Consider the following 27,342-nt stretch of genomic DNA (forward strand, 5'->3'; position numbering starts at 1 on the left):
TGTCAGTATGACTAATAGACTGAATTCAGTTTAGTCTCATTCTCGCCACCCTTGTTGATCTTGGTGTTGACTAGGTCTCAGGTTAGGTGGTTTCGACTATGACCACTAATGTGCAGTAGTGGGAGGAGAGGTTATGACAAACAAAGTTATTCACTATGATCCATTTCGTTGGGTCACTGAACAGGACCAAGCATAGCTTTACTGCAAAACAATATGCAATAAATAAAAATAACTACTATGGTAGCTAGCACAAATCATGACAGTTTGCTGAATGTTTATATACATTTAACAAAACAACCATTAATTATCGTATGAAAAAGACAAATTTAGTTTCAGTGACATTTTTCCTACAGCGTACAATAAAACCCCAGTGCTGGCTTTTGCCAGACCCATTTCCAGCGAGTATTGCTCTTTAGCTCATAACTCACAATCACCCGCAAGACACCAGAGGCCAAATGGTAACTTGACATATTATCTGCCTCTCCAGGCAGACAAATGTGCAGTGATGGTGTCAGGAGGGACGCGGGAGGGCAGCAGGTTGAGATGGCTCAGATATCAAGTTCATTTTGAAATGTGATGCACAGTGAACCCGCCGTCGACTTGTGTGACCCCGTGTATTAAGAGGCAATAAGAGATCCATTCTATTGCGGCGGTGCCTCGGCACGTTCCTAGAGACCTGCTTTCATGTGGCTCTTTTTACGACAAGGTCACGATGTAGAGGTAATAACTCTGGAAAATCAAACATCATAACAATTTCATGAAAAGCCATTTTCTCCGACAGATGATGGACATACCAACTGACTCCATTGTTGAAAAGCAGACTTCCAATGAGCAGAAGGCGAGGAAGAGGTAGAGGAGGAAGAGGAGGGTCCGTATATCGTGAGCAAGGATAAGCACAGATTTATCTGATGTCTTCTTAAAATAAAAAGAAGTAACATCATCAAAACTGCCTTTATCCATGCCTTCATAAACCAGCCCTCCTCTCCACTGAGACGGACACAGTCGAAGACCACGCACACCAGAGAGGTTAGGACAGTCGATTCGGTGCGACACACAAAAGTACATCAGTCAAATAGTACAAAAACATACATTTCAAAGGGGGGAGGATTAGAACAGAGGAGTGAAATGGGAGCAGTTGGGTTTCAGGGCAAATCACAATAAGAAAGAAAACAATGTGGGCCAGCTGCAACGACATCAAGAGGAAGGCATGGTCTTCTTTACATAAGGCTGTTTTGCTGAGATTTGTCCTTAATTAAAGCGGAGCTGCTCGCACACATCTTTGTGGGGGAACAACAAAAATCCATTTTACAATGTTTTTGAAGGCGAGCCCACATTAGCACACCACCGGTTACAACAAAACCCTACAGGGATGTAACAGTACATGCACCACCAACTCTTTAGTGTTCCGTTTGTTTTCCTTTAAATAATATAATCCCAGATTTTAAAAAAAGTGTTCTTACAAATCAAACATTAATGACAGTGAAAGTTGCAAGCAGAGCTACTAAAAATGCTCCTCAAAAAGAAAGCCGGCGATGGTCTGTATCCCCCTTTTTCTCCTTACAGGTGGTACACCATTGTACACATTGTGTGTATGACTGAGACTGCAGGTTCTTTTGTTCAGAATGGCAAATAACAGTTTATAAAAAATGGATTTATCATTATTTTTCTCATGTTCAGCTTTTATTTTGTCCTGTCTTTGTGAGCTTTACAGGAAATGGCACACACCCAGAACTGGATCAAGCAGTGTTTGATCTATGTGCCAGAACATTATTGCTCCTACTGTATGCTGGTACAGTTGGTGGTTTCATTTGTTGCTCTTGTGATCTGTATTATCTTGTTTCTCGGTCTTTTTGCTTTTGGTAAATAATTTCCGTGCGCTAGTTCTCACTCACTTCTGTTCCTTCTGTTGCGCTTCATACCATGTGCGAGTCGGCTCACCACACACAGATACGCAAAAAAATAAAAACGTTTAAATGTCAGGACTCCAGGGGTCGCTGTTGATGGGGACACAATCCAATCTCTAACTCTGAGCTTGCTCTTTTCTGTAGTTTGCTATTCAAACATTGGCAACTTTTGACGACTGGTACAATAGATTTTTTGAATGTATGAGTGAATGTTATGCACTGTTACACCCCTGAGATGGGAACACAGAGAACACGCTGTACAGATGAACTCAGCACGAAGACAAGAGAGCTAAATGTCAGGGAGAATACACAGTTTAAATATCTGAACAAGGGTCAACAGGGAAGGAAAACACTACAATTAACACTCCAGGTTCAAGCTGCCGCCAAACACTGATCAGATACTCTCTTTTTTTTAAATTGACCTACTGATGAGGGAGAGACGGAGAGAGAGAGAGAGATCATATTCAAGTGTTTAGGGGCAGAGTTGACCCTTTAACAAAAAACTGCCATCCCTACCATGGTGACTCTGGGAGCGGGAAGGCCAATGTTTTTCTCCTAGAAAACAAAACCAAGTGGTTATTGGATACAATGATTGGCTGTAATGGAAGTACAATAGGGAATGAGTCACATAAAAGAGATGGGAATTGTGGTCCGGCTGAATCGCAGAAATGTTTACGCATGTATTTCTTCCCCCAACATTAGGCACAAAACACAGATATAAAGGAAAAGCCTTGTGGATATGAAAACAATTTCAGTGCTTTGAAATCGATCCTTTAACCTTCCCATCAACAACACGATGTAACGTGACACCATTAGACATTGTATTGACTCATCTCTCTCTGACACACACATTTAGACACACATTGTGTTGTGTTCTTCAGAGCATGGCTAGTGACATTGAGGAAGTGAAGAGATTACCGGGAGGATTAGGGCAGAAGGAGAGAAGGAGACAATAATGGGATGAAAGGAGGAGTGTTAAAATTGGCTGTTGTTTCTGGGCCTGGACAGAGCAGGACTCCAGCCAAGCAGTACTTTGATCCATCTCCATCGATTTGCCATCACCCCCTCATCGGCGCTGCCTCCCACGCGACCCATGTCTTACCAATATGCAAATGTGTTGTGACCTTAAACCCAATGACCGAGAGAAAGTATGTGGATGAGATCTGTTTTACCACATATAAAAAGGCGGATTTGACTCAGGGTGAGAAATGCCAGTGGAACTACCACAGGTGGGCGGGGTCAATCCACACACACACGGTATGATGTTGTTTTGTCTTCTTGTGTAGCTGCTTCCTGAGATTTCCAGCAAACAAAAAACACGACATCAATGTGAAATAAAAAGATAAATAAAAAATAAGACCAGTAGTTGCTTCAGGAGACAGAAATTGGGCAATAGAGGGCAGCCATGATTTTCCACCATGTTACATTTTAGCCAGATTTACTGCTGATCTCTTTGCACCACAGTAGATCAACATCACATGAGGTCATTTTCCCAGGCAATGGGTCAGTTTGAATTGTGCATCACAGCCATTTAATGTACGTTGGAAAATTGAATCAATTAAGTAATTTATTTTTGTTAGTCTGCATGACATTTTTGCTAAATAAAGTAGCAAAAAAGTGGTGTTTTTTTATTTGTTTTTGTTTTTCATGCATTTAATTTCATGTATTTAGGATTTTTTAAAATGTTTTTTCGCTTTTTACTTGCGCCATAGAGTAAGCAGTGAGACGTCTATCCTGGATGCCATTTTCCTGAGCAACTTCTTAGGTCTGCTGTGCAATCCCAGCAAAGATTCCAAACTCCCAGGACCTTCTAAACATGCCTAGCCTTTTATTGACATTTATGCTGAACAATTTCACCATTCAGGGTGTGTTATTGGACAAATATGTGTTTAATTTCCTCCCATAAAAACTATGAGTCTTAATCTCTTATTGATCCCAACCTTGTCTTTGAGTGAGCAAATGTGATAAAAGGACATGACGTTCTCATCATGAGCACCGCAGCACATTCCAGTAATTGTAAAGATTACAGCAGAAAATGAAGACTGTTCGTTCCCAGGGTTACGTGCGCTAAACCATCCAATAATATGCATTGGTTCCAACAATTACCATTGATTTTTCCTTTTAAGTGGTCAGATGGGTTTGCGTTCCTCAAAGAAGCAAGAAGCAAAATTGGCAAATTAAATTCAAATTCCACTAAATCATATCATTTCTTCACTTCACAGTCATAATGGAGTATTGATCTGCACGTAATGGTGGCCGTCAGTGTATTTATTAAGGCTATTTAAACCTCATGATGCACAGAAATATGAACTCGATGCACCTCAGGGAACCATTGACATCTACAGTACATGCCGGTGTTTTGCCGAGCGGCGAGAGACTCTGTCTGGTGACCTTGAGACCATTCTCTGAGTCGATAATCAATCCTTTGATAAATGTGTCAAACATGTAATGCAAGGCTGAGGTATTGATGTGTTTCAGCTGCAGTGTCATATTGAAGTAAAAGGTGGGGCGGGAGGGAGGCTTCCAATATTGCCTTATCTGTGTAAGGATGGAAGAGGTTAAAATGTTCAGGAGCAGTTAAGTTTAAATCTTTGGGAATGAGACATGAAAAGTGTCATCCTTTACAGTCAGTCATGACCATATCTAGAAATCTGAACTGGGTGTGCTGGGAAGATGGAATTCCTGACCGTCCCATTCGCTTAAGACAAAGAGAAATGTTATACACGAACCAGAAAAATGTTGCTTTCCAACTTGTGGGAAGCTCAATTACCAGCTCCGGACCCAAGTTATGAAATAAATACAAAGGCATATTAATGACATATTCCAGCGGTAATTTTTATTTAATGATTCACAAGAGCATTTCCAAATAATCTTCTAATGTCGGCTAGGAGCTTCAAAACATTCCAAGTCCGTGCCCTCTCTTATGAGGATATACATTTTGCAATTGCATATTTTAAATGGTCAAATAAGGCAAGCATAAGAATAACAAAGCAAATCATACATATATTTTCAACTGCAATGTCTGAAGTCAACCTCATTCGGTGACACTAGCGACATCAATGGGACAATGTAGCCTATTCCATCAAAGCTTGACAAGACCCCCATTCCAGCTACTGGTAGAGCACACAGCAAGAGACAAAATGTGGGAGTCACAATCACAGATTTCTCTCTGTTGGAATCAATTTTTTTGTTTTCTAAATTGAGCAGTTATTACCTTAAAGTGACACCTGCTCAAGCTCAGCACAAATGTGGTTAGATGAGTCAGTGGGGACTGCATTCTCAGCCGCCTTCAAAACCATAGACAGTTGAACAGTCTTTCTGACGTCCATCCATTTTTCCATCTTCCACTGCTTATATGAATTTTGTCACAGCAGCTACTGGAGCAAAGAGGCCAAGACATTCCTCGGCTCATCTGTGAGGCATTTTCCCTCTTACTGCTCCAGGGTCTCCTCCCACTTGGAGTATCTCACCAGGAGGCATCTTAATAAGAGTTACCTCACCTGGCTTCTCTCAATGTAATGGAGCTGTGTTTACTTTTGGAATCTCTACCGAATGACTGATCTCAACTTATCTCTAGTGCGGACTCCAACCACCCAGCAGAGAACACTTACTTTATTCACTACGCAGAAGTTTATGTCCTCAGTTGAGGACGGAACATTGACCAGTATATCGAGATCCGTGCCTCTTGGCTCAGCTCGCCCTCATCAGAATAAACTGGGTTGCACCAATCTGTTTGGGGTATCTCACATTCGCTCTTTCCCACCCGGTGAACTCCACCACCGGGGGAAGGATGGCTCCTCAAGTCAATTCCAAGATGCAAAGAACCCCATTGAAGTGTTCTTGTAATGCACATAATATAATATGGTTAGTGCAAAACAATGCGCACAAATTATTATTAATAATAACATTATCAATAATAATGAAAACACAAACATTACACGAGTACTGAGTATATGAGGTATCATGAAACAGTACTGCAGGGTTAATGAAGCGGTGTCCTTCAAAGGTCACAAGATGGCGGTTTTGCTTCAGAAATGAGGTTAGGTTTTATTGAATTAGTCGTTCAAATCCACACATTTCACAGCAGACAGTGCCACCTGGTGGCCTCTGAAAATCAGGTAACTGTTTCGTGAAACCGCATCAGCCTCTCAATACTGTGTCATGAAACCTCATCGACCCATCACTACTTCACGCCTTTCTAATGAATGTTGTTATTGATCAGTTGACTTTCTGGGTTTATGGTTTGCACTCGAGCAATACTCCTCAACTGAGCAACAGGGAAAATGAAGGAAAGGACCCCATTTATCATAATCCATAATCTTGACTAACGACCTGAGTGCAGTAATGTGTGTTTTGTAACTGTTGCATCATTAGCGCCGGTGTAATTTGCACATTGTCGCTCAATCCCTCTGAGCGATGACTAGATAGTGGCGAGGGCATGAAGCAGTGTTTGTTCGGCACAAAATAAAAAAGCAATTAGACAAAATTACGACTCTCTTCATCCATTATGGGAACAAGAAAACCATCCACAGTCCTCCTGCTGTACTTCACAAGCTGCAGTGGCCCAGTAGCAAAAGAAAAATAGGAGACGCACAAGGAGATGTGTAATTAAAAACTCGGGGAGAAAAGTGCGCTTGGACGTCGAGGTGCACATAGTGTGGTGTGAGGTGTGAGGTCAGGTGGGGCAGGACGTTATGGTCAAACTGTCCTCAGGCTGTCCAGTCTGTATATATAATATTGTCATTTTATCTCATTTTTTAACTCTCCATATTGTCGACTATATATATATATATATATATATATATATATATATATATATATATATATATATATACACACATATAAAACGCTGTCTACCTCACTTGAACAGTTCCAAAGTGTTGCGTCCTCATCGAGTCTCCCTAAACAGCATCTTGCGGCGTCTAACGGACGTTTATCACGCCGCATTAGCATATTATCAAATCAATTGGCATGAACTTGTGTGCTGCTGCACACCTGTCGCACCTCACCAGGTTCAACATTGTGTGATTTTTTTTCGCATAGCGACACAACTAGCAGAACCACTCTGCTGGGTGCATCGGCTTATCAGTCACTGAGAAAGCTGCTTACATAACCGGGTTGTATCGCACCACGTCAGCCTCCATATTAGATGAAAGCATCTTAAATGGCTTGCTGACAACGTTGATTCGTATTTGCGCGTCATGAGAACGCAGCTCGCGTGAGAGCGAGGTTGCGCCCGACTGCGGCGTGAATGTGTTGAAGTGGAATAAAAGCGGATCAAAAACCAAAGTGGATCAAGCAGTTGAGTCCGCGTTGAGAGCAAGAAAAATAATTGTTTGTTTGGCAGCTCTCGTGATTGTTTAGGAAGCGCCTAAGAGTGAGATGTTAAATATTTATGCCAAAGTGGTTCAGGGGCAGGGATTGTAAAAGCATGAAAGCCAATCGTGACGCGATTAACAAAACCAGAGTCGGGAGCTGCCGAAGTTCTTTCCCTTCTTTTTATAGAAAAGAAAAAAAAAACCCTTTCTTCATTAACTCTTCATCGCATCCAGCAATCCCCCAAGCTCAGATAGAGTAGAGTGAGAAAGAGATTAAGGCGTAAGAGATTCCATGAAGAAGGGAGAGTCTTATTTCAGCGCTTCACTCTCTACTGGATGATCAAAGTCAAAATGCTGTTTTAATTCCAAGAATCATATCTCATCTCCTGTCCAAGAGCTTGTTACAGAGAATTATGCTGCAGGACAGAGGAGAAGGGGGAAGCAGCGCACCAAAAATAACCTTTACTTCCCAGTTAAAAATACCACTCCCTTACAAGCACGATGACTTACCCCCTTTGTGTTTAAAGAAGTGGCCCTTTTCAGCGAAATCTGAAGACAGGTGATGCTCCTGGATATTAGGATTCCTTGTCTTGTGAAGTTATTCTTACTGAGCTGGCCAGCCAAAAACCACAGCGTGTTGTAGTTTATAAATCAATGAAGTGGTCATATTAGATGCCAAATTCACTTGGGCAACCTACTTACAATAACGTGTCCGTTCTACTTCTCACTGTGAAGCACCAATGGAGTAAATTATTATTATTATAAACCTGTTCATGTCCAACTTCACAGGACACATGTAGTGTTGGTTCTACTGAGATCTTGGGCTTGACAAAGAAGGTGTCAGGGTATCTTCCTTTTGGTGTCTTTAGGTCATTTTTAGGGTGTGGTATTAGAGTAACATATTCACAACAGATGAAGGTTAGTATATATTGTTAAATAAACATTTATTGGCTCATTATCTACAGCCATTACATGGTAACGACGCTGCAGTGTCTGTTATGTATACGCATGAGACCCACTAATCTCTTGTGTATCAACTACAAACCATTTTACAGACTAAGTCATAAGCACAAACAACGTCAGTATCCGCGTCGCACCACTCAGACAGCAGAGCAAAGTGTTGCAACACTGACTGTTGTGACCCCAATTGTACTCTGAGACTCTCATCTATGACCAAGCTCTTCAACTTGTCTCAAGGAAACTCATGCACTCACAAGCAACACGTCCTCACTCATTCGGCATCACATGTTAACCATCATGACTGTTTTGTCCCAAGGTGGCGCGGGAGTCAGAACTAGAAGTAGCTGCTACAGTGGTCCTGCGACTTATACTCAGGCGCAACTTGTATATTGGATGCAATTGAAAAGTGTAATGCATCGACATGCAACACAGAAGCTGGACTTCGGTGTCAGTATTGGATTGTCAGTATGTTCCACCTTACGTCTATGAGTTACAGCATAACAAAAGTCCATATCCAAAAAATGTCTAAAACCCTCTTCAAGTCACTCATCCATCCACACCTGCTGAGCTTCCTCACATGGATAGTCTCCAGGGAAACTGTCCAATTCCACCACGGAAAGTACCTGGACCCCTGCATCTCAACATAGTTGTCTCCTCATTCCGCTCCACAGTCAGACCCAGCCAGGGCTTCAGTCGACACTCATTACAGCCAGTTAATAATAAATTCATTAACGGCTGAAACATAACAATAGTTTGCACAAAGGAGGAGCGTGTGGGTGGACAGCCTTTGCACATGAGAAAAAAGGGAAAGGCAAGGTTTTTCATAATCGACTGTCAGTCATTTGCGGAGATAAGGCTCTCTTTACGTCTGCGTAGGGGAGGGAGACCTGCACTTGCAATTTAATTAGCATTTTCCTCGACATGAAACGGAAGCAGGCCGTGTCATGACTGTGGAGGATTCTTGAATTAAAATGTGTTTCAATAAAAGAGCAAGTAGAAAGCTGCCGTCAAACTCTGACATGCCCATTGAAATTTACGTTTTGTTTTTTTCGGTGTTAAGCTCGGACAGGGAATGAAAAGACAAAAGCGTCCGATGTGTATAAACTAGTCTGGGGAAAAGGTTGAGGACCCCCTCTGCTGTTTGATTTCCCCTCAAGGCTCGCTCTTTTTTGGGGGAGCAAGCCCAGATAAATACTCTAGAGCAGGATCCAAACAATTGGATGCGGAATATTTGCCCCACCCCCTCTTAATGCGTCATAGAACCCACAAAATGACACGAAGAAAATGGACATTAAATAGTTGTACTTGTTTCTTCCAATTTTCAAATATTCAACTTTGCATTCTTTATGAGCAGACACGGTTGAAAGCTACAAGGATACATCTGGTGCAAGAACGGCGACGCCGGCAACTGCCGCTAATTCGCCCTGCGACGTCCCAAAGCCTTCCTGACAGTAATACTTCAAGGTAAACAGGTGCGAGTGGGCACAATCTAAATATCGACAGAGGACATTTAATCCAGCCTTGCCGTTATTGATGTGCCCTGTTAAATCTACTAAAGTATCTCCAGTGTCCCAGGGATACTGCTCTTTTCTGTCATGTTTTAATTGCCCTTGGTACGGCTTGCTGGGACTCATGGTAATGACTTAATAAAGTCATTGAGATTAAGCCAGCAGCCAGCGGCTACAGCCTTTCTACTGAGAATAGTCAGCTGTTCAAAGTAGCTGAATTAACGGTTGAGAAAGGTGCCACAGGTTTTATTGTCAGCATTCGTTGCAGGAGTTTCCATTGATTTCTTTGGATTTTCATCATGAAAACAGGCAAAGAACAAACTAGTGACTGTTTCTGATATCTAATTTGCCTCACTTCAGAAGCCCATAGATCTGAAACAATCGCTTTTACTAATCTGTTCGTCTTTGCAGAGCATTGATTTCTATTTACTTCACTTTCAATCAGCACCCTTTCATCGAATGAGTTTTATACTACCCGATACTAAATTACAAACCTTTGGATGACGCCACGCTCACTTCGCAGTCTACACCCCGTAAGCGATGTTCTCTCCAAACTCAATTCGACATGTCGGGCTGGTTGTTCCCGAGAGGGTACTTTCTTCCTGTAGCCAAAGCCATTCAACTGCAAAAAGCTAACAAACTTGTTGACATGAGCTCGCTACATTATTATATTGACAGAGTATACTGGAAATACAGTATGGCCAGTTACAGTAAAGCAACCAGTAGTGATGGGCTGGTGAGGCTTCATGAAACACTGTCTCATTTTCAGTGCCCAGTCAGTAGTGGTCTGAGTTTGAAAATGGTTCTGAGATTGATTTATAACATTGGTCAAATCCAAAGATGGTAGTGCTTTGAGTTCCATCTAATGTGCTCTGAAAATGTTTCATGAAGCTTCACAAACTCATCACCACCCACAAGCTGTGATGCTGACAACAAAGTCAGTATCCACCATGACCCAACCGTTTGATTGAAAAAACAACTTGTACATGTTCTTTTTCTTTTTTTTTTTTCATCAAGTGAGAAGATACAACGTTATTTTCATGAAAAGACATGAAGGGCATTTGTCTGCCAATAGAGGTTTTCACTCATTGGATTGGACTTTTCTTGCTCAAGGAATTTTCTTTTTTCATGTTCATGCTTCATGTTTGCCACTTAATGTCTGAAGTATCACGAACACTACACAACCTGAAGGCCATTTTGAAAACATCCAGATGCACAAAAATATAACGCTCCAGAGTTCATTTTCAACTGTTGTTTTTTTTTCCCCATCAGCACCACTTCAAGTACAAATATCTCCAGCACCTGTTGGGACTAACAACCTGCTGCATAATTAAGAGGCACTTTAAAAATAAGAACAGGACAAGGCCGGTGTGAAGGCGGCTTTGCAGACAGGAAACATTTCTGTGTGAAATTCCATCTGTGTCACCGCTAAACTCCGGACATGGCACATTTGAAGAGAAAGGCTGGAAACAGGTTGAGTCTGCAAAGCAACACGGCGATCTGTCAGCCGAGGACGACAGCATGTGGCTTTTGTTTGGGTGAAACACGTCAAACTTCCAGACAAATAGTTTGTTGATGGTGTGCGAGCGAGGCGTTTCTTTGGTCTTCAGCCGTCGCACTGCTGATATCATGTGGGGAAACAAATTGAAAAATGACTGAAGTGGAAAATTACTGTTAGTAGATTGTAACCCTATATGAACTGGTGAAGCATTGTAATTATGCACTGGAGCTGAGCATGAAATGTTTACCAAGGGAAACAGCTTAGCACGTTCGTAGATGCTCACCACGTCCATGTCAATAGATGAAATATGACAAGTCTTTATGAGTTAGTTTAATTATTACATTCTGCCGTTCTGGGGCCAATGTGCTCCCTCTGCCTTTGACAAAGTGTCATATTTCAAGCTGGCATGCGTTTCAGTCAAATGAAAGCGAGTCAGATTGATAGATGGAGGGCGTGCGGGGATGATGCATTCCCGCCGTGATTGCTTTCATGGCCATTACTCACAGCATCAGGTGATTAGTAGGCCTGGCAGCTGACACCTCGACTCACGCCTGCGTGACTCACAGTGGAGTCCAGTTACCTTTGCCACGACACTGATCCCTGATTGGTCGGCTCGATCGTCGGGCAAAAATAACAGATTGTGCGTCTCATATCAATCAACATTTTTGGCAAATGAAGAGGAGAGAATACTTCAGTCACTGTTTTTCTTTTGTTTTTTTTAGAGTATCAATTACATCTCCTCCCGAAATGTCATTGTGTTAAATTCCAGACATGTTTTGGGAGGCATCCGTCTCCTCTAACCTTGACAGGTGCTAGCGTCCGGTGTGCCAGGTGCCGTGATAAACTGGTCGTGCGACCCTTTCACTGACGCTTTACTGATGCCTGACAAACGTCACTCTGAAGGTGAGGCAGAATGAAAAAAAAAAAAAAAAACGAAAATGGAGTGCTGGTATTTTTAAAGATGAGACACATCCTTCTAGTCTGGGCTTTAACTGAAAAGTTCATTATTTTTTATCAGATATATTCTGTTTTCACTGAGCCCCAGGGCTTTACAAACTACACTCTTACCGTGTGTGTTTTATTAAGTCGTACCAATAATATAAAGACCTTCCCTTCCAGCCTCAACTACCTTCCAGGTTGCAACCACCATTCCATAAATTAACAATACATTCAGTTGGATTAACACAAAGCACAAAAATGGACAGATTGACAGAGAGTACAACACTCTTGTCCTTGTCAAACTAAAACAATTCCACTGACTTTTTCCTGCATTAAAGTCCAAATCAATTAGACCAAATGACGGTGCATTAGATATGCCCCATTAAAAGATCAAAGGACAGTCTTCAAAGAAGCTTTTCTTAAAGCTTTTTTATTATTATTATGATTATTTCAGCTCTATCTTTGGGATCTTTGGCCATGTACTGTAGTAGTGTGTCAAATCAAATTGAGAGGATTAATTTATTTCTCTGGCGAGAGTAGCCAGGGGTGAGGCCATTAGATGGGCTTGTTAGCCAATTCAACCATGGCGCCCTCGGAAATAGGCCATGCCCTTGGTCAGCGCCTTATATGAAGCCTCCCATTCCCTTTATGAATAGGACACAGACTCCATAATTATAGCGTTCACATTCTACAAAAGAAAACTTGTTGGGTTTTTTTTTTTCATTTTACTAAAAGTCATAAAGTGAAAAATTAACAGTCAGGTATGGAGCCAAAAGCTGATCGAGTCAAAAAGCTTGCAGTCAATATGCCTTTACAAATCCCCCATCTGAAGCCGTTACGGTTTTACGAGAGATTTCCTCTGGGGTGCTGCAGCATCAGCGTGGCCCATCTTCCTGGTTACATTTAATATCTGCTTGCCGCCCTTGATTTACTGCATCTGCCACATAAACCACTTCAGTCAATGGAGAGCACAAGGGAGCCACGGCATGTCAGATGCAGTTTGGAGCAACAATTCATTAAAGCATTAACTAAATAACGGCATGTTGGGTCGGAATATAAACAGCACTATCAGTGAGATGCTCATCCCGGAAGGGAACAGCACGAATTAGGTCAGGATCGAAGCATGTCGGGTATCATGTCTCCAACAACATGCAAAAAGTTGACTGAGCCTGATGCTTGTTTGATTCAGGATCAGTCTTATTTATTCATTTATTTTGTCTGATTTGCTAATCTATTCCCTTCACTTGGTTTTATACCCAGAGCAATTTCAATCCTCTTGGATTATGGGATATCATTTGAGCAAAAGAATTTTGAATTTAATTCACTTAATTCAGGATTATTGGTCCACAATAGTGCGATGGAAAAGGACATGACCTCATCTGCCTCAACACATATGCTTGAGTCGTGACTTATTCCACCATCATGTTCCTCCAGTTATTTCAGAATCCCTCCAGATCTTTCTTTTTTTTATTATAATTATTATTTATTTTTGATGTCACCCTGCATGTGTCAGTGGAAATCTTCCACTTCCTGCTGAAATATACTATGTATTTCATTTAATTTACTTTTATTTTATTGCACTGATTGTTTTAGCATTATCATGCTGGAAAGTAGTTGAAGCTAATGCTTATAGTTTCCTTGGAACTGGCAAATTCCCAGCTCTGCCTTCCCCATATGACGTCACGCTGACGTAGCTATAGAAGACGGCTGCTCGAAGTGAAGAGAGCGAAGAAGCGAAGAGACCTCCTGCAATATTGCATATATTCAACTTCAAAAATATTATTTCTAGTATTGTTTGACGCACAAAAAAGAATAAATAAATAAATAATTATTTTTATTTGAATTTTTTTATTTTTTATTTTTTATTTTTTTGTCAGCACTTTATTTGACTCCCCACTGACCATGGCAAAAAATTTAATTCTGATTCTGATTCTGATTCATACATAAAAATGTTTCTGTAGTGTACGGACCATGCAAACTGTGGCTATCACTAGTGTGGTCAATGTCAGCGACACGATGGAGTGTCTTCCTTTGGTAGTTGGAATGTCCTGAACTCAACTCTGACCTTCCACTTCCGATGTCACTGGACCGCAGCAATAAGGCATCTGGTGAGAATCATCCTAAGAATCAGTCGAAGGATTTCATATTATGTGGTTTCTTTTTTGGATAGAATAAGTCTATGACACATTACCGTCATTTGAAATGCACATCAGTGGCGACAGAATCTTAAATAATTCCATAAATGTGAAGCGAGAGGAAAGAAATGCCTCATTATTACAGCCCCTAACTTTTTGCGACTACTCAAACTAAGTTTAGGGGGAAACACTGATTTTCATCTTCACACCATGTATTTTTATTTCCAGCTCAAAAACACTGACTGAGGCCGCTCTGAACCTTCACTTTTCAGCCACAAAACTCATTGTGGCTGAAGAAAGGATTCAGCCGTACTTTATTAATGATTAATTTCTCACATATTGTAAAAGTAACTTTGTGAGGAATTGACCTCCTGGCAACTGAATCACTGTGTCCACTGAGGTGTATCATAAAGCTGCAAATGGAGATCAGGCACTGATGTGACTTTCCCCGCTGAGGGAATGAAGACAGGCGTGCACTTGGTTACCACTCCCTAGATGGACTGCGACAGAGTTCAGCAGCGTTTAGAGGGATCTGATCCAATATTGATGGCCCGGTGACACAGACAAAGCCCCGAACAGACAGATCAATGCCAAACCTGAAGCGGCATCGTGAAGGCAGCACCACTTTGTTTAAAACAAAATTGAACCGCTGACATTAGCCGTAAAGACTTATCCGACAAAGATTTATGGAAGAGATAATTACACTCCCTATGGGCTAATACTTCAAGAACTTTTTTGCATCCGTGGAAGACTGAGTCTGCAGTGTCACAGCACCTCACATCAGTGTTGCTGCTGTTTCCATGTTTGGTTTACCCAGAATCAGCTGACTTCATAAATTAAATGATGGAGCAAGCAAACACTGGTAGCGGTACACGAACACTTTCTACACTTATAGCACTAGTGCTGCGCTGTCAGCCTTCACGGTTCATTGCCTACGGCTGCAAAATACAACCCTGTCTCTGCTTCTGAGCTCCTTTTTTTCATGCGGGAAATGCTTGGATGCTCAGGCAGCGGATACACATGGCAGTTGATTGGTCTGTTGTTGGCGATGAATGTGATCCAGAGTTCTCTCTGCTACTCTGATTATCCAGTCTTTTAATTCAAAGCTGCAACAGCATTCAGTGAGACTCTGAAGATTCCTATGATGTCTTCACGTTGGTAGATTTGGCTTCCAGTCATTTTCCTTTTTTTTTTTTTCACATTGGACATCATAGAGATGAAGCTTGAATAAAACATGGCTGTGGAACAGTTTAAATAAAATACTGCTTTAGCACGTGTTCATCTGAATTATTGAAGTACTGACTTAGCTGCATACTGGGGTTGCTTCGATGAATGTGTCAGTCCATTTGAACCTTTACGCCTGTCAATATCTGTGTTCCAATTTGGAAGTTAGTCTGTGTTAATGTAGACTAGATGTTTACTATACCCAGATCAAAGGACAATTGTCACACTAGAGCATGTACAAGAATAGCCAATGCTGTTTACATACAGTAGACCAATCCCATTGGAATAAACACCTGATCTGAATGAAAGCGCTTCATCTAAACAGGCCTGATTCAGTGCATTCAAATTCACCAAATTCTGTCTGGGCTGATTTTTGTCTCACGTTTACCTCTCGTGTCATGACCAGTGAATGAATTCTGAGCAAACATAAGTCCTTGCCTCGTCGCAAAAAAAAAATGCTCTGACAAAGAGTCACTTGTTACGAGGTAACCGATGGCGGTTTGTTGGACAGAGAAAGTGATGGGGGGAAGACTTTCTTCTTCTGCGCTTCCAGCTATTTACCCAAGTCAGAGTAGTTCAGTGCATGAGCTCGAACAGTTGAATCAGTATTGTTTTGGGTCCTGAAAACAGGAAATGAAATGGGACCTTAGTCACTTCTAAGCCCCCAAGAGCTCGTGAATTGTACAATTTCAAGATCAAACTTCAGGTAATTCAAAAAAATTGTTTTGAGTATATGTTTTTTTTTTGGTATTTGAAATGTTGATGATCGCAGTGAGCTCAGTGGTGACAGTGGCATTACAGAACAAACCTGCACAATCCGTTTAAAGTCCGAAAAGTCTTCCAGGTGTGATAGACTGTGAAGAGAAATTCAATATATTTGTGGTGATTTGGAACACCACCTAAATTTCAGTGAAATCCGTAGAAAACCATGGCCGTAAAGGTTGGAGAGACAAATGCTGAAGGTGCCGACTTAATGTGACAAGATGTCACTAAAATAGGTTTAATTGAGCAATGTCCCACGAGTGTGGATAAGACACTACTTTCATTTTCATGGTGACTGAAGTAAAGATTCGTACTGAAGAGTCCAGGAAGAGAAGACATGGAACTGACAGGACAAGAGCCCAGACCAGTGATATAGTGGACAATGAAATGGCAATGTCCGCTGTCCGTTTTACTGTACTTGTAAATAGTTCAGATACAGCCAGCCATAAGGATTAGTTGTGATGATCATGGCTAATATCTGCAAGCCATTTTTTAGTACATCAGAGTATATGAATGTTACATCTTCAATCACCCTTTCATTCTGGAATCCAACTTAATGGACTTTCCTGTGATAGGGGCCTATTACAGAGCAGTTTTATATGAGGTCTATTTCAAACACATGACATCATTGGCGCCCCGTAGCGTTTGACAACGTGGACCATGGATGTCCATGTCCACGCTACCAAGAGATCAAAAGTTCTCGGATAACTTTGAACATTCCTGGGGGGGGGCTTCAAAATAAAAGAGCATCACGTCCTGAACGTCTTCAAAGGGAGGAAGCCAACGACTGGATGCCGGGACACAGTGAATATCTCTTTTACCACATCGAATGGATGTTTCAATCCTGCCGCACGTGCCTGCAGGGAATTCTCCCTCAAGCTTGCTTTTATTCTTTCTTCTCTTCTTCCTCTGGGATCTCGGCGCTGCTCCACACAGCTTCTGTCATCCGAAGGATGCTTGCTGGGAGCCATTTCTCCGACGCGTCCTCCCCAGGCTTCTGTCACCAACCACTGTCTATCGTAACAGTTCCTATCTTCGGCCATCTCCCACTAGCTACACAGTTTCTGCGCTGAGCCAAATGTGAAGTAATTAAGACGCACAACCACTCGGGTGTGGAGAGGAGGAGGGAGGCTCATATCCATCGTCTCTCAGATTTGTAAGGACACCAATTACAAGATGGATTCGCGGCTATGCGCATTTACTCTTTCAGAAATTAGATGCTTTGATCTTGAAAACACTTCTTCTCCCTAAATTGAAAGTTTTTTTTTTTTTTTTTTTTTTTTCAGGGGGTCGCAAACTCATACATTTGTAATTAATTATACTGTTACCCATCATTTAGTCAAGGGGAAGACAATATCAAACACAATGTCTTCTGTTAAAAATACATTTTCTTTGATGAAAAGTAACTTAAAACCCTGTTAATCTGACAAGGTCGCACCTTCTATTAGGCTCTAATAACATCGGTTTCCAATGAATGACTTAAACTAACAAAAATAACGGGAAGAACTGCATCCAAAAGCAAAACAGATTAAATCAAATATGAGAGCTGAAGCAAAAATATATCCCCATTGCGTTTCCTTCACACCTCATACAGTTATTACACTGTAACAGTGGGGTTTTGGGATTCCAGCTTTCTGAAATCAAGTTTGACTTTAGTGAAAATACAGGAATCTTAACAGGACACTTTCCATAACAAGGTTTTTGAGATATCCTTTGAACTAGCTTTGAGGCGTTCAGCAGCCACCTCGAAAGTCCGGGTCAAGGAAAATCAATAAAGTTGCGCTAAATTATTTAAGAAGGGATTTCGTTCTTCAGCAAATCAGCTGCTGGAGTTTGGGGTTGCAAGGAGTCAGGCAGTGTCGGGGGGCAGATGTGGGTTCTGTCAGGAGTTCATAAATGGTTGGCTTGGGTAAACAGAGGCTACAAATAGGAGTGTTGTTCTTCTGTTGGATAAACTTTAGGAAACGTATATTACGATAAATAAGCTATTTATTTCTATGTATATCAGCAGCATATGATCGAAATTCCATAAGCAACGGACACGTTCACTCTTGATATTCATTAATAATAGAATTATTACTATTGTTTTTTAGTGTTTTAATATGTTCCCCAACTTATTTTATTTCATTTAATTTTTTCTTTGATTCCTGTACAGTACCTGCATCTTACCAGAAAATATTTGTCATCACACTTGAATTTGAAATTCCCATTTGCACCCATTCGCATTTCTAATCTTGATAAATATTCAACCCATTTTTGAATCTTAATAATCCACTTCATCAAAGAAGGAATGAAAAGTGTTATGCATGTCATAAGTCAGACTATTGCAAGTGGTTAAAATTTGCTTTATCTCAGAAGCATATTGATACATGGAAGTGTGTCATCTTAAGACACTATGTCTGATCCCTATTCAATAAGTGCGTTTCGAAGTGATCCCTAATGAGGCCCAGTGAGCGAGACCCCTTCTGTGTTCCTAGACGTGTATCATATTCACACCACGGCCCTCTCGGCATGAGGTTAATAGGCTGGCTCCATATATATAAATATGAATGTGTCCACACCATCCGACACTCACCCTTTCCTTACCCTAATGGCCTCCAGGGAGGTTTCATTATTTATCACATTTAAAGTGGTCTTTCAATTATAATACCTTCGCAGTCCTGTGTGCTGCCCTGCAGTCAGGTCCTGCAGCATCTGTCCTTCCAAACAGGCAGAGTTTACAGACAACAACAGGGCGGAGCAGCGTTACCAGTCCTGATTTTTTTCTGGCCAGGTGATGCAGACAAGGCAGTGAGGTCATGAGGAAGCTGAAGTTACTTTTCAAAGTTCTAATGTCATAATGAGTGAAAATGGGATAAAGAGTGATCAGTGGAGTTCAGGGGCAAATGTCGATGGTCAAAATCGAGGCCTGCAGGCCAAACATGGCCAAGTAATTTGCAATGAGAGCATTAAAAAAACATGTTGACTAAAACCTGAATTATTAAGTTCGGTCATTTTAAAAACAGTCATTTTAAAATAATTGTAATTTGAACCACTTGAGTGGTACCTGACCGCACCACTGGCCTTTGGACCGGACCGGATCAGTCGAAGTCAGTGGAAGTGCTACAGAGACGACAACATTCTGTATCCGTGTCAAGCCCTGCATTAAAAGAAAAGAACGACTGCCATTGTGTGGATTCAATTCACCGAAGGAGTATTATTGCCACATCAACACATTCTCTCTCCAAAAGCATGACACAAATGAGGCACATTTCATCTTCAAGGCTGTTTCCAGGGACCGTAGGGAAAAATAAAGGAGCGGTTGCACTTGACCCTTAGCAATCAGTTTTTATATATATATATATATATATATATATATATATATATATATATATATAGTACACTGGTGAATTTTTAATTTTGGTTTATGCTCATGACCGCTCAAATCCGAGCTACTCCACTTGAACACAGCATGAGTTGAAACTGAATTTTATTGGGACGCAGATGCGTCAACATGCAGCGTTGGACTGGATGTTGGACTTTGCCGTGACAATGTGTTAATGTTCTTTATGTCATAACCAATGAATATTACAATGTGAAAGCTTTGCCTGAAGCTGAGCTTGAATGAAAGATGGGGGCCTGGAATACTGTCATAGCGATGGTGAACCGGAATAATGACATGTACATGCTCTATTCTATAGTTAGCCTCCTACTAACTGATGTCCCTGTCCGCTTCAACATTTCTTTCCTGTGAAAGGAGAGCTGATAAATGACACATTGTGTTCCATTCGCCTCATTCACTTGCTTCAATGTTTGAGAAAATGTGTTCGGTGGCTCTAGCAGTTGTTTGCATGTGAGTGATTTAAATGGAAAAAGATATTAAATGACTAGGACTTCAGCAGCACACACCTCTGATCGTGTTCAGACTGCTTTACCCAATTTAGAGTGGCAGTAAAAATAACTGAATGACTTGCGTTGTGCCAACTATGCTATTGTTTCAGGCGACTTGAAAGACCTTGGACTTTTTGGATTCCCATGGTTGATTACCAATAATTCATCCAGCAAGTTAAAAACCTCAACATCTTTTATTGACAACGCTTCCAATGATCTGACTTGTTCAGCTGTAATTTAGAAATGCTCGCTCTAAAATGTCTAATTCACCAACTGCAATGTTCATTTTGTAGAAGTGATGACTGCCGTGGGTAGAATTTAATTGGTACATTGTATCAGGACTCAGATCTTATTGCACAATTTGACTATATTTGGTTGGTGAAATGGTCTTTTCCTTCTCATTTTAGCTGCTTTTAAATGATATTTCACCCCTGTGGGGAGCTGTAGTGAGGTTTTTTTAGTAAAACACTGCACGTTTTGTATTATTTATAGAAGAAAATAACGTTTTCCACACACACAGGCCCCAGGTTTGAGGGCTGTTCCTGGACCAGGCAGCCCATTCCAATTGTTCCACTCTGCAATAATAACAAATAAAACTGACATAATTGTTTTTAAAGTTTTATTAACAGGGCGATAACTAACAAGAATTATTTATTGTTTTTCATGCTAAATTAATAGGATGAGTTTGCTGCACGAGATCAGCATTCAAAAGGCTGCCTCATTTTTCTGGGTCATTCCAGAACTGGAGGAAATTTTCATGGTGGCAATTGAAGAAAAAAAAGAAAAACAAAACATTTGGCTGTAGTGCATCCACACTTGTAATAAATCCCATCAAGAAGTCTCACCATCCATCATTAGTTACTGGAGGTGTAAGCATGGGCATCCCACAAAGTCCAGGTGTGATATTTACCATTAAAGCATTTCCCTGAGCCGTAATGCCTCAAAAGCAACTTTGTGATTGTTCTTATTCACCATACGATGGTGTTGTTCATTCTGAAGTGTAAAACTTTGAGAGATATTTGACAGTTTAATGGTCATCCTTGAGTCACTAGATTGAATTCAATTCAATTCAAAAAGCATAAATGACCAACACAAAATTGGGAAATCCCTCATTGAATGAAACTTTTTTATCTTCAAAGGAAAAATGACTTTGTGGAATCTCTGGTGGGCTCAACGTGAAACGCTCTGGAGACACCTGTCATGATTTTGAAACACTATGTGTAATGAAAATTAAAACTTTGCTCCTGCTTGTCCAGTAATAGCATTAGTCACAATTGCTGAATGTAAATTGAGAATGATTTCTGATAACTGCACCAGCCATGACATTTACCAGACCCGTGGCTCTGAAACAATCTAAATTGAAAAGAATCGAAAAACAAATTGAATCGAGGCAGTGTCAACAAACTCCTAATAAAAGATCTGATGTGTTTAATAAAAGTGGAAATGATAGAAAAACCAACACAAACCAGGCTGATAGTTGCCAATCATTTTCTTTTTTTATTTCAAAATGATGAATCGAACGTAGGAGATGAATCCAGAACTGGAGTTGATACAGTTTAATTTGATCCCACTCACACATCATTATTTGCACAATGCAACTGGCGGTGAAAGCTTATGTGCTCTGAATGGCAAGTCCATGGTTAAAATCTGCACTGAATACATAATCCCCCTCCTCTCTCCTCCAGCTCCGCTCAACATAAAGCAATCCTTCCATGTGTTTTCCCACACAATGGCCCCTGGATAATTGTTATACGGCGATGAGGGTGGATGGAGTAGAGAAAAGGCGACCAAGTTATCTGCCTTTTTTCAGTCTTCATCTCTGCCTCTTGGTTATGAATAATAGATTACAGATGAGAGCAGGAGTTTGCCTTGTGGGGAGGTGGATATGAAGCGGCTGGAGGTCAGCGCGACAAAGCCCAGACTGGTCTTTTGCCAGAACTTTTCAAACCACTTGCAGAGGTATCCTCAAAATGCCCTTAGCATGACTATTTATAACAGGTGATTTGTCACTTAAAGCAAGGACACCACTGCTCAACGCCCAGCTGTTTTTCAATTTGACAAGCAGCTTTTTCCGATGCTTTTTCTCACTTTTTGGGAGATCAGTCTGCCGTGACAGTGGAGCTGTAACTCTTCTGGTTTCAATACTGAGATGGACTGTTTGGCGATGTTATCGTTTCATTGCTGGATTCTGTTGCCCATGTGTTCGGGGAATTCAAAAGACTTTGCCATTCCAGTCGACTCTTCATTTCCCAAACAGATCCAGGACACAACAATAATAATATAATCTATACATTATGTGACGATCATCACCCAAACAACCTCAAATGCTCAAATTGTATTTATTAATATATTTTTTCTGATTAGACATAGAGATATTACAGTATTTTGCCAACAAGCAAAGTGCTTGTGAAATTATTTTGAAACAATGATATCAGATTTGTATCATCATAACAGTTGGGCACGTACTCTACGCTCTTATTTTATCGAGCAGAATGTTTGACCTATAAAAGTTGACCTAAATGCCACGCACATCGCAGCGTAAAGCCGTGCTCAGCACATTCTGAAGATTCTCACTGGGGCAGGACCAGCCTTCACCCAAATCTTTTCTGATAGTCAGGTGACCTCTTTTTATTTCACACAAGGCCCAAAGTGCTGGGACATTTTTTATGTTATTTATCATAAATCAAAGACAAACTCCATAAGTTAAAATGGAGTTCTTTACCATAAAAGGTCTCTGGCCTTAGTGTCAGAATCAGAATTAAGAATTAAATTAATTTAAAGTTTCCTGATTTAACGTCGACATGTGTAATTTCTGCTTGCTTAAAAACAGTCAGACATGAGATTCTCTTGTGGAGGTGATTTGGTTTATTTTGGTGCAGTGTCTTGTTGATTTTTATGGATCTCGACCCTAAAGCAGATTTTTATGTTTGTTCTGGCACCCTCACTTTGACAAAGGCTATTCTGTCAAGCAGTTGCCCATCACAAAGACATGTTTCCTTCATCTAACTCTCACTGAATACCGTCGTTCATCTCCAAAGCCAGAGAGTTCCTCACCTCATCACGAACCCAGGAAACAACTTTTCCAGCTATGATGACTTCAGCTGTTTCTTCTTCAAACTGGCTGAACTAATAACCTCAGGCAGAGATCATGATTGGCAGATTCATTGGCCAATCTGATGAATGTGAGGTCACAGGACACAAGAAAAATCCATGACCTCCCAGTGGGTCCATGAATTACTAGGTAAAATGCAACTAAACTGGAAGGGTACCGTCGGGAAGTGCTTAAAGATTTTGGGTCGCAATCCAAAATGTCAGGATGATTCGTCTTAAAAAATCATACCGCAACATTGCCTATGAAAATGTCCTTATCATCATCTTACTGTGCCGCCTTTAAATCAATGAATAGTTTGACTCTTCCTTCCCTTTTTCCCAGTGAAACCTTTCCATAGTTTTCACATCATGTGTTTAGAAAACAGTAGATTGTCTCCGTTAAACAAGTTAAGCCTAAACATATTATCATCCAAATATAATCGCAGTGGTGCTGTCAAGGAACTGAGAGAAGGTGAGCAGAACTTTCAGAAATTGAAATCCTGAGCCACCATCCAAACACCTTCCATCTGTTCCAAGGGAGAAGAAATCCTCAGGGAAAGAAATTTTGAGCAAAGTTCACAAGTTCATTCTATTTCACAGCCAGCCATAGCATTTTAAGTCATCTTATCATTTTGGGATGGACGTGCAGAAGGGTGGTGGAGTAAAACAGGTCAAGAAAGCTGAGATTTAAAGTTTTTAAAGGCTATTTTTCCGTCCGGAAAGTTCTGGGTGAAAGACTTTTCAGACTGTTTGTTCTGTACTTTAAAGGATGATAAATGCTCCTGCACATTAAGGCTGCACTTTTTTTTTCTATTTTTAATTGAACTCTGAAAAAAAGGTCTTGTGGAAACAACTGGAGACGGATCTAATATATTATTCGGATTCATTAAACAAATATAAAACCCCTGAGCTTGCTAAATAAACTCTGCGATCCACAGAGTTGATGCTTCAGCACATGGCAGATTCCAGATTCATCTGGCACCCTTTATTTGTGTGCAGGACCCTGCTGATCAAAGATGATGAATAACAAATCTAAAAGAGGAAAATTTGCATGAAAAAGTCCTTGCATTCCAACTGATGCATAAATATCTGCACTTACTTTAATGAGGTGGCGATAAAAGTTGCCACGGCGTGCAGCGGGCCGCCATGATTGATGCTGCACTTTAAGAGGAAAGTCACAAAGCTGGAGCAAACATCACAGCGGCTTTGTCGACCAACCGTCGCAACACTTTTCTCCTTTCTGCCGCGTACCTGTCAGAATGCTCTTTCTTCTGCACTCTGCTGTGTTTCCATCAATTCTCTTACTTTCGGTCTGCTTTTCTTTCCAGCAAATTAAACCTTCTCGCCCTGCTTTGAGATAAAGTTCCCCTGCCCTTCCCTCCTGAATACCTGCAGACAAATTGCTGCACTTGTTTTGAAGTGGCCACAACACAGGGCCTCGTGATAAGAGAGCTGTCTTCCCACTGTCATTTTCTCCGTCTACCCACACATCACACACCACTGTAATTGACTGCGGTGCATCTGTGAGTGCTAATGTTCCGCTGCAGCCCCGAGAGTGTTGTCAGTGATGGTCGCATGGCTTGTCAGTCACTGACCTTAACAAGACTCAGGCTGTATTTAGGCTTTAAAAAACGGGGCGACAAGGTGACGTGAGTAATTGAAAAGTGGTAATTCAATAAAAGTGGGATCTCAACAAGGTGCGACATGGGATGGAACCGATCTGTCGGAGATAGGTGTCAGACGGACAGCTTTTCGTTCTTGTCAAAATTGCCCTGGCGGCTCCTGTGATGGGAGAGTGATCTTGCTTTTTTGTTGCTGTAAAGTAGGGTTGTAGACGCAACTTAAGATAACCCTCGACAGCTAAACCAACTCATTAATTTAATGCAATAGAAACACCAATCATTTTAACCGACCTGTTTGAAATGATTGGATAGTGACATGTCTTTTTTGGAAAACAAACTATGACCATTGAAGCTACGGTTGCACAGCGATGGTGCTAGTTCACACTGCAGGAGAGCAGCACAGCACACACGAATCAATAACACAGTTAGGGACAAAATACACTCACAGAAAGCCATAATGCCTACAACACTGTGGTGTTCACCAGTCTTGACGTCTACTGGTATATATACTGTTTTAATTCCACCAACCGTAGTTGCATGTATTAGACTGTAATTTTGCCTGGATATGTACACTTGTCTATTAAAAGCATTGATCATTTGCTCAGTCTGAACCGAAAATGGTGTGTTTTCAAGATTAAACTTTCTCCTCAAGTCACTGGAAGAACTTTGGATACACTCTTTATCCATTATGAGACTTTGCATAAATAACTGAAGTTCAGTTACCTTCCCACTTCAGTGAAGTTGACACCTGTAACTCACCATGAGTTTATGCAGAACTACAGTATCCAGTACCTTTTGTCGTTCTCAAGCGACTTGAGAAACAACAGTCCTTCACTATATTTCCATTGACGGAAACTGAACAGATCTATATGGAAAATGCTTTGTTGCCACAATATGGGGTCATGATGAGCTTAAATTTGGGTTTTGTTTAGTGTATTGTTTTCCCTCTCCCCTTTCCTCTGCTAATGGCACACATACCGTACTGTAGTAGTACTCGAGATCGGTCCTGGTCTAGAGATGTGGTTTCAAGACCACGTATTCAGGATGCATTTTCACTTTGCTTTGTCTCGGACTCGCACTGGGCGGACCCGGATTTCCATTCAAGACCAGTCAAGACCGACAGATAAAACTGTCTTTGATATTTATCAGAGGCTGATAAGGGCCACAGTGGGTGTCGTTTTTTGTTCGGACTGAGGTGACTGTTAATTCTCAGACTGGTGCTGCTTGTTTCAGCTGACACCTGGCAGGGTAACCAGTGTGTGCCTGCCATCAGTTGAGACAACTCATGTCTTGGTCATGCCTCGGTGTCGATACTCGATAAAGTTTTGACGATACAATACTGAGATTGACTTCAACTGTGAGTCTCTCTGTTAATATCTTATTCTTCTGTGTTTGTTTTGACTGCCATCACATGTACAGTGTTCCCTTGCTATATTTCACCTAGTTTCACCTTCCAGCGATTCAGTCGTGAGTTTCTGCACAACTGCCATGCAAATGAGCCTGGTTGCAGTCTCCTACGCCACACTTCAACTTTCTCATGTGTCAAATATACGCCCTGATTCCTGTTGCTTCAAATCCTTTGCTGTGTTCCATCTGTTTCTTTCCAGACCCATTCGCTTCTCCTCTCTGTCTTCATGTTGTCCTGTATGAACATTTTAGATTGGGGAGCATTAACTATGAACTATTCATTAACTATTAATAAACGAATAATACTAACTTATTTGCAGTTGATACTTGGTAATGGTAAGTGCAATTTCCTAATCTGGAGGAAAGTGTGACCACAAGTGGTTTAATTTTAATCTCATCTGTTCCGGATTATTTGCAGCAGCTACATGCTTTCGGGTCGAGATCCAATCTCATGCCACACAAAACTGCTTTGGTTGAATGGTATAGTATCATAACTACTTCTACTAAAGCAAGCAGACTGAATCTGGGAATAAAATGTGTCCAGAGATGGAAACTGTTTTTGTTTTTTTTTTTGTTTTTTTTTTTCGTTGAGCATTGGTTTGATGAAAAAAAAACCAGCAACAACAATGTCAGCGTGTCCTTCTCCCTCCACCTGCAAAGACAACAGCAGGTAAAGCGCTTGCCGGCCAACAACGATCTAACCTTCATCCTGACACATCTTGAATATTCAGCAGCCGGCGCTCTAGAGACAGAGCAAGGACCGGAGATGTCCACTCATTTTTTCATATTGTCTGTCAGAGAAATCAGTCTTGATCTGTCCTTCGACTAATGAGTGCCACGGCCCCAGAACCGCACTCTCAGAGACCTTATTAACACGCTCTTATTGGCGATTCCACAGAGTGCTTAGCCAGCAGGTTAGCTGTCCCACCTTCCCTGAACCTCGCCATCAATTTGTATGAGCGGGTTCCCTGCGCCTGATAGGAGCCCGCTGTCAATCAAACTGTGCCTTTGAGCCAAAAGTGAGCTGTGTAAATGGGAGTTTAGCCTCTTAAAGTGATTTGGGGTTTTGATTCGTCCCTGAAGTGGGACTGAGCAGTATTTT

At 41.1% G+C, this 27,342-nt stretch overlaps 1 protein-coding gene across 11 annotated transcripts in view; it reads right to left on the reverse strand.

The window, feature by feature from the left end:
• The window catches only part of LOC128758466 (protein shisa-6), an 81,043-nt gene that overhangs the window by 23,180 nt on the left and 30,521 nt on the right, over positions 1–27,342 (reverse strand). For 4 of the 11 annotated variants that reach the window (XM_053864418.1, XM_053864416.1, XM_053864411.1 and 1 more), the window contains exon 5: positions 2,421–2,459. The exons of the other annotated variants lie outside the window; for them this stretch is intronic. In XM_053864418.1, the coding sequence (XP_053720393.1) occupies positions 2,421–2,459 (39 nt within the window). The remainder of the gene's footprint in view (positions 1–2,420; positions 2,460–27,342) is intronic. 11 annotated transcript variants of the gene reach the window in all.

This window comes from Synchiropus splendidus, chromosome 5 (genome assembly GCF_027744825.2).
Source record: "Synchiropus splendidus isolate RoL2022-P1 chromosome 5, RoL_Sspl_1.0, whole genome shotgun sequence".
NCBI classification, from domain to species: Eukaryota; Metazoa; Chordata; class Actinopteri; order Syngnathiformes; family Callionymidae; genus Synchiropus; species Synchiropus splendidus.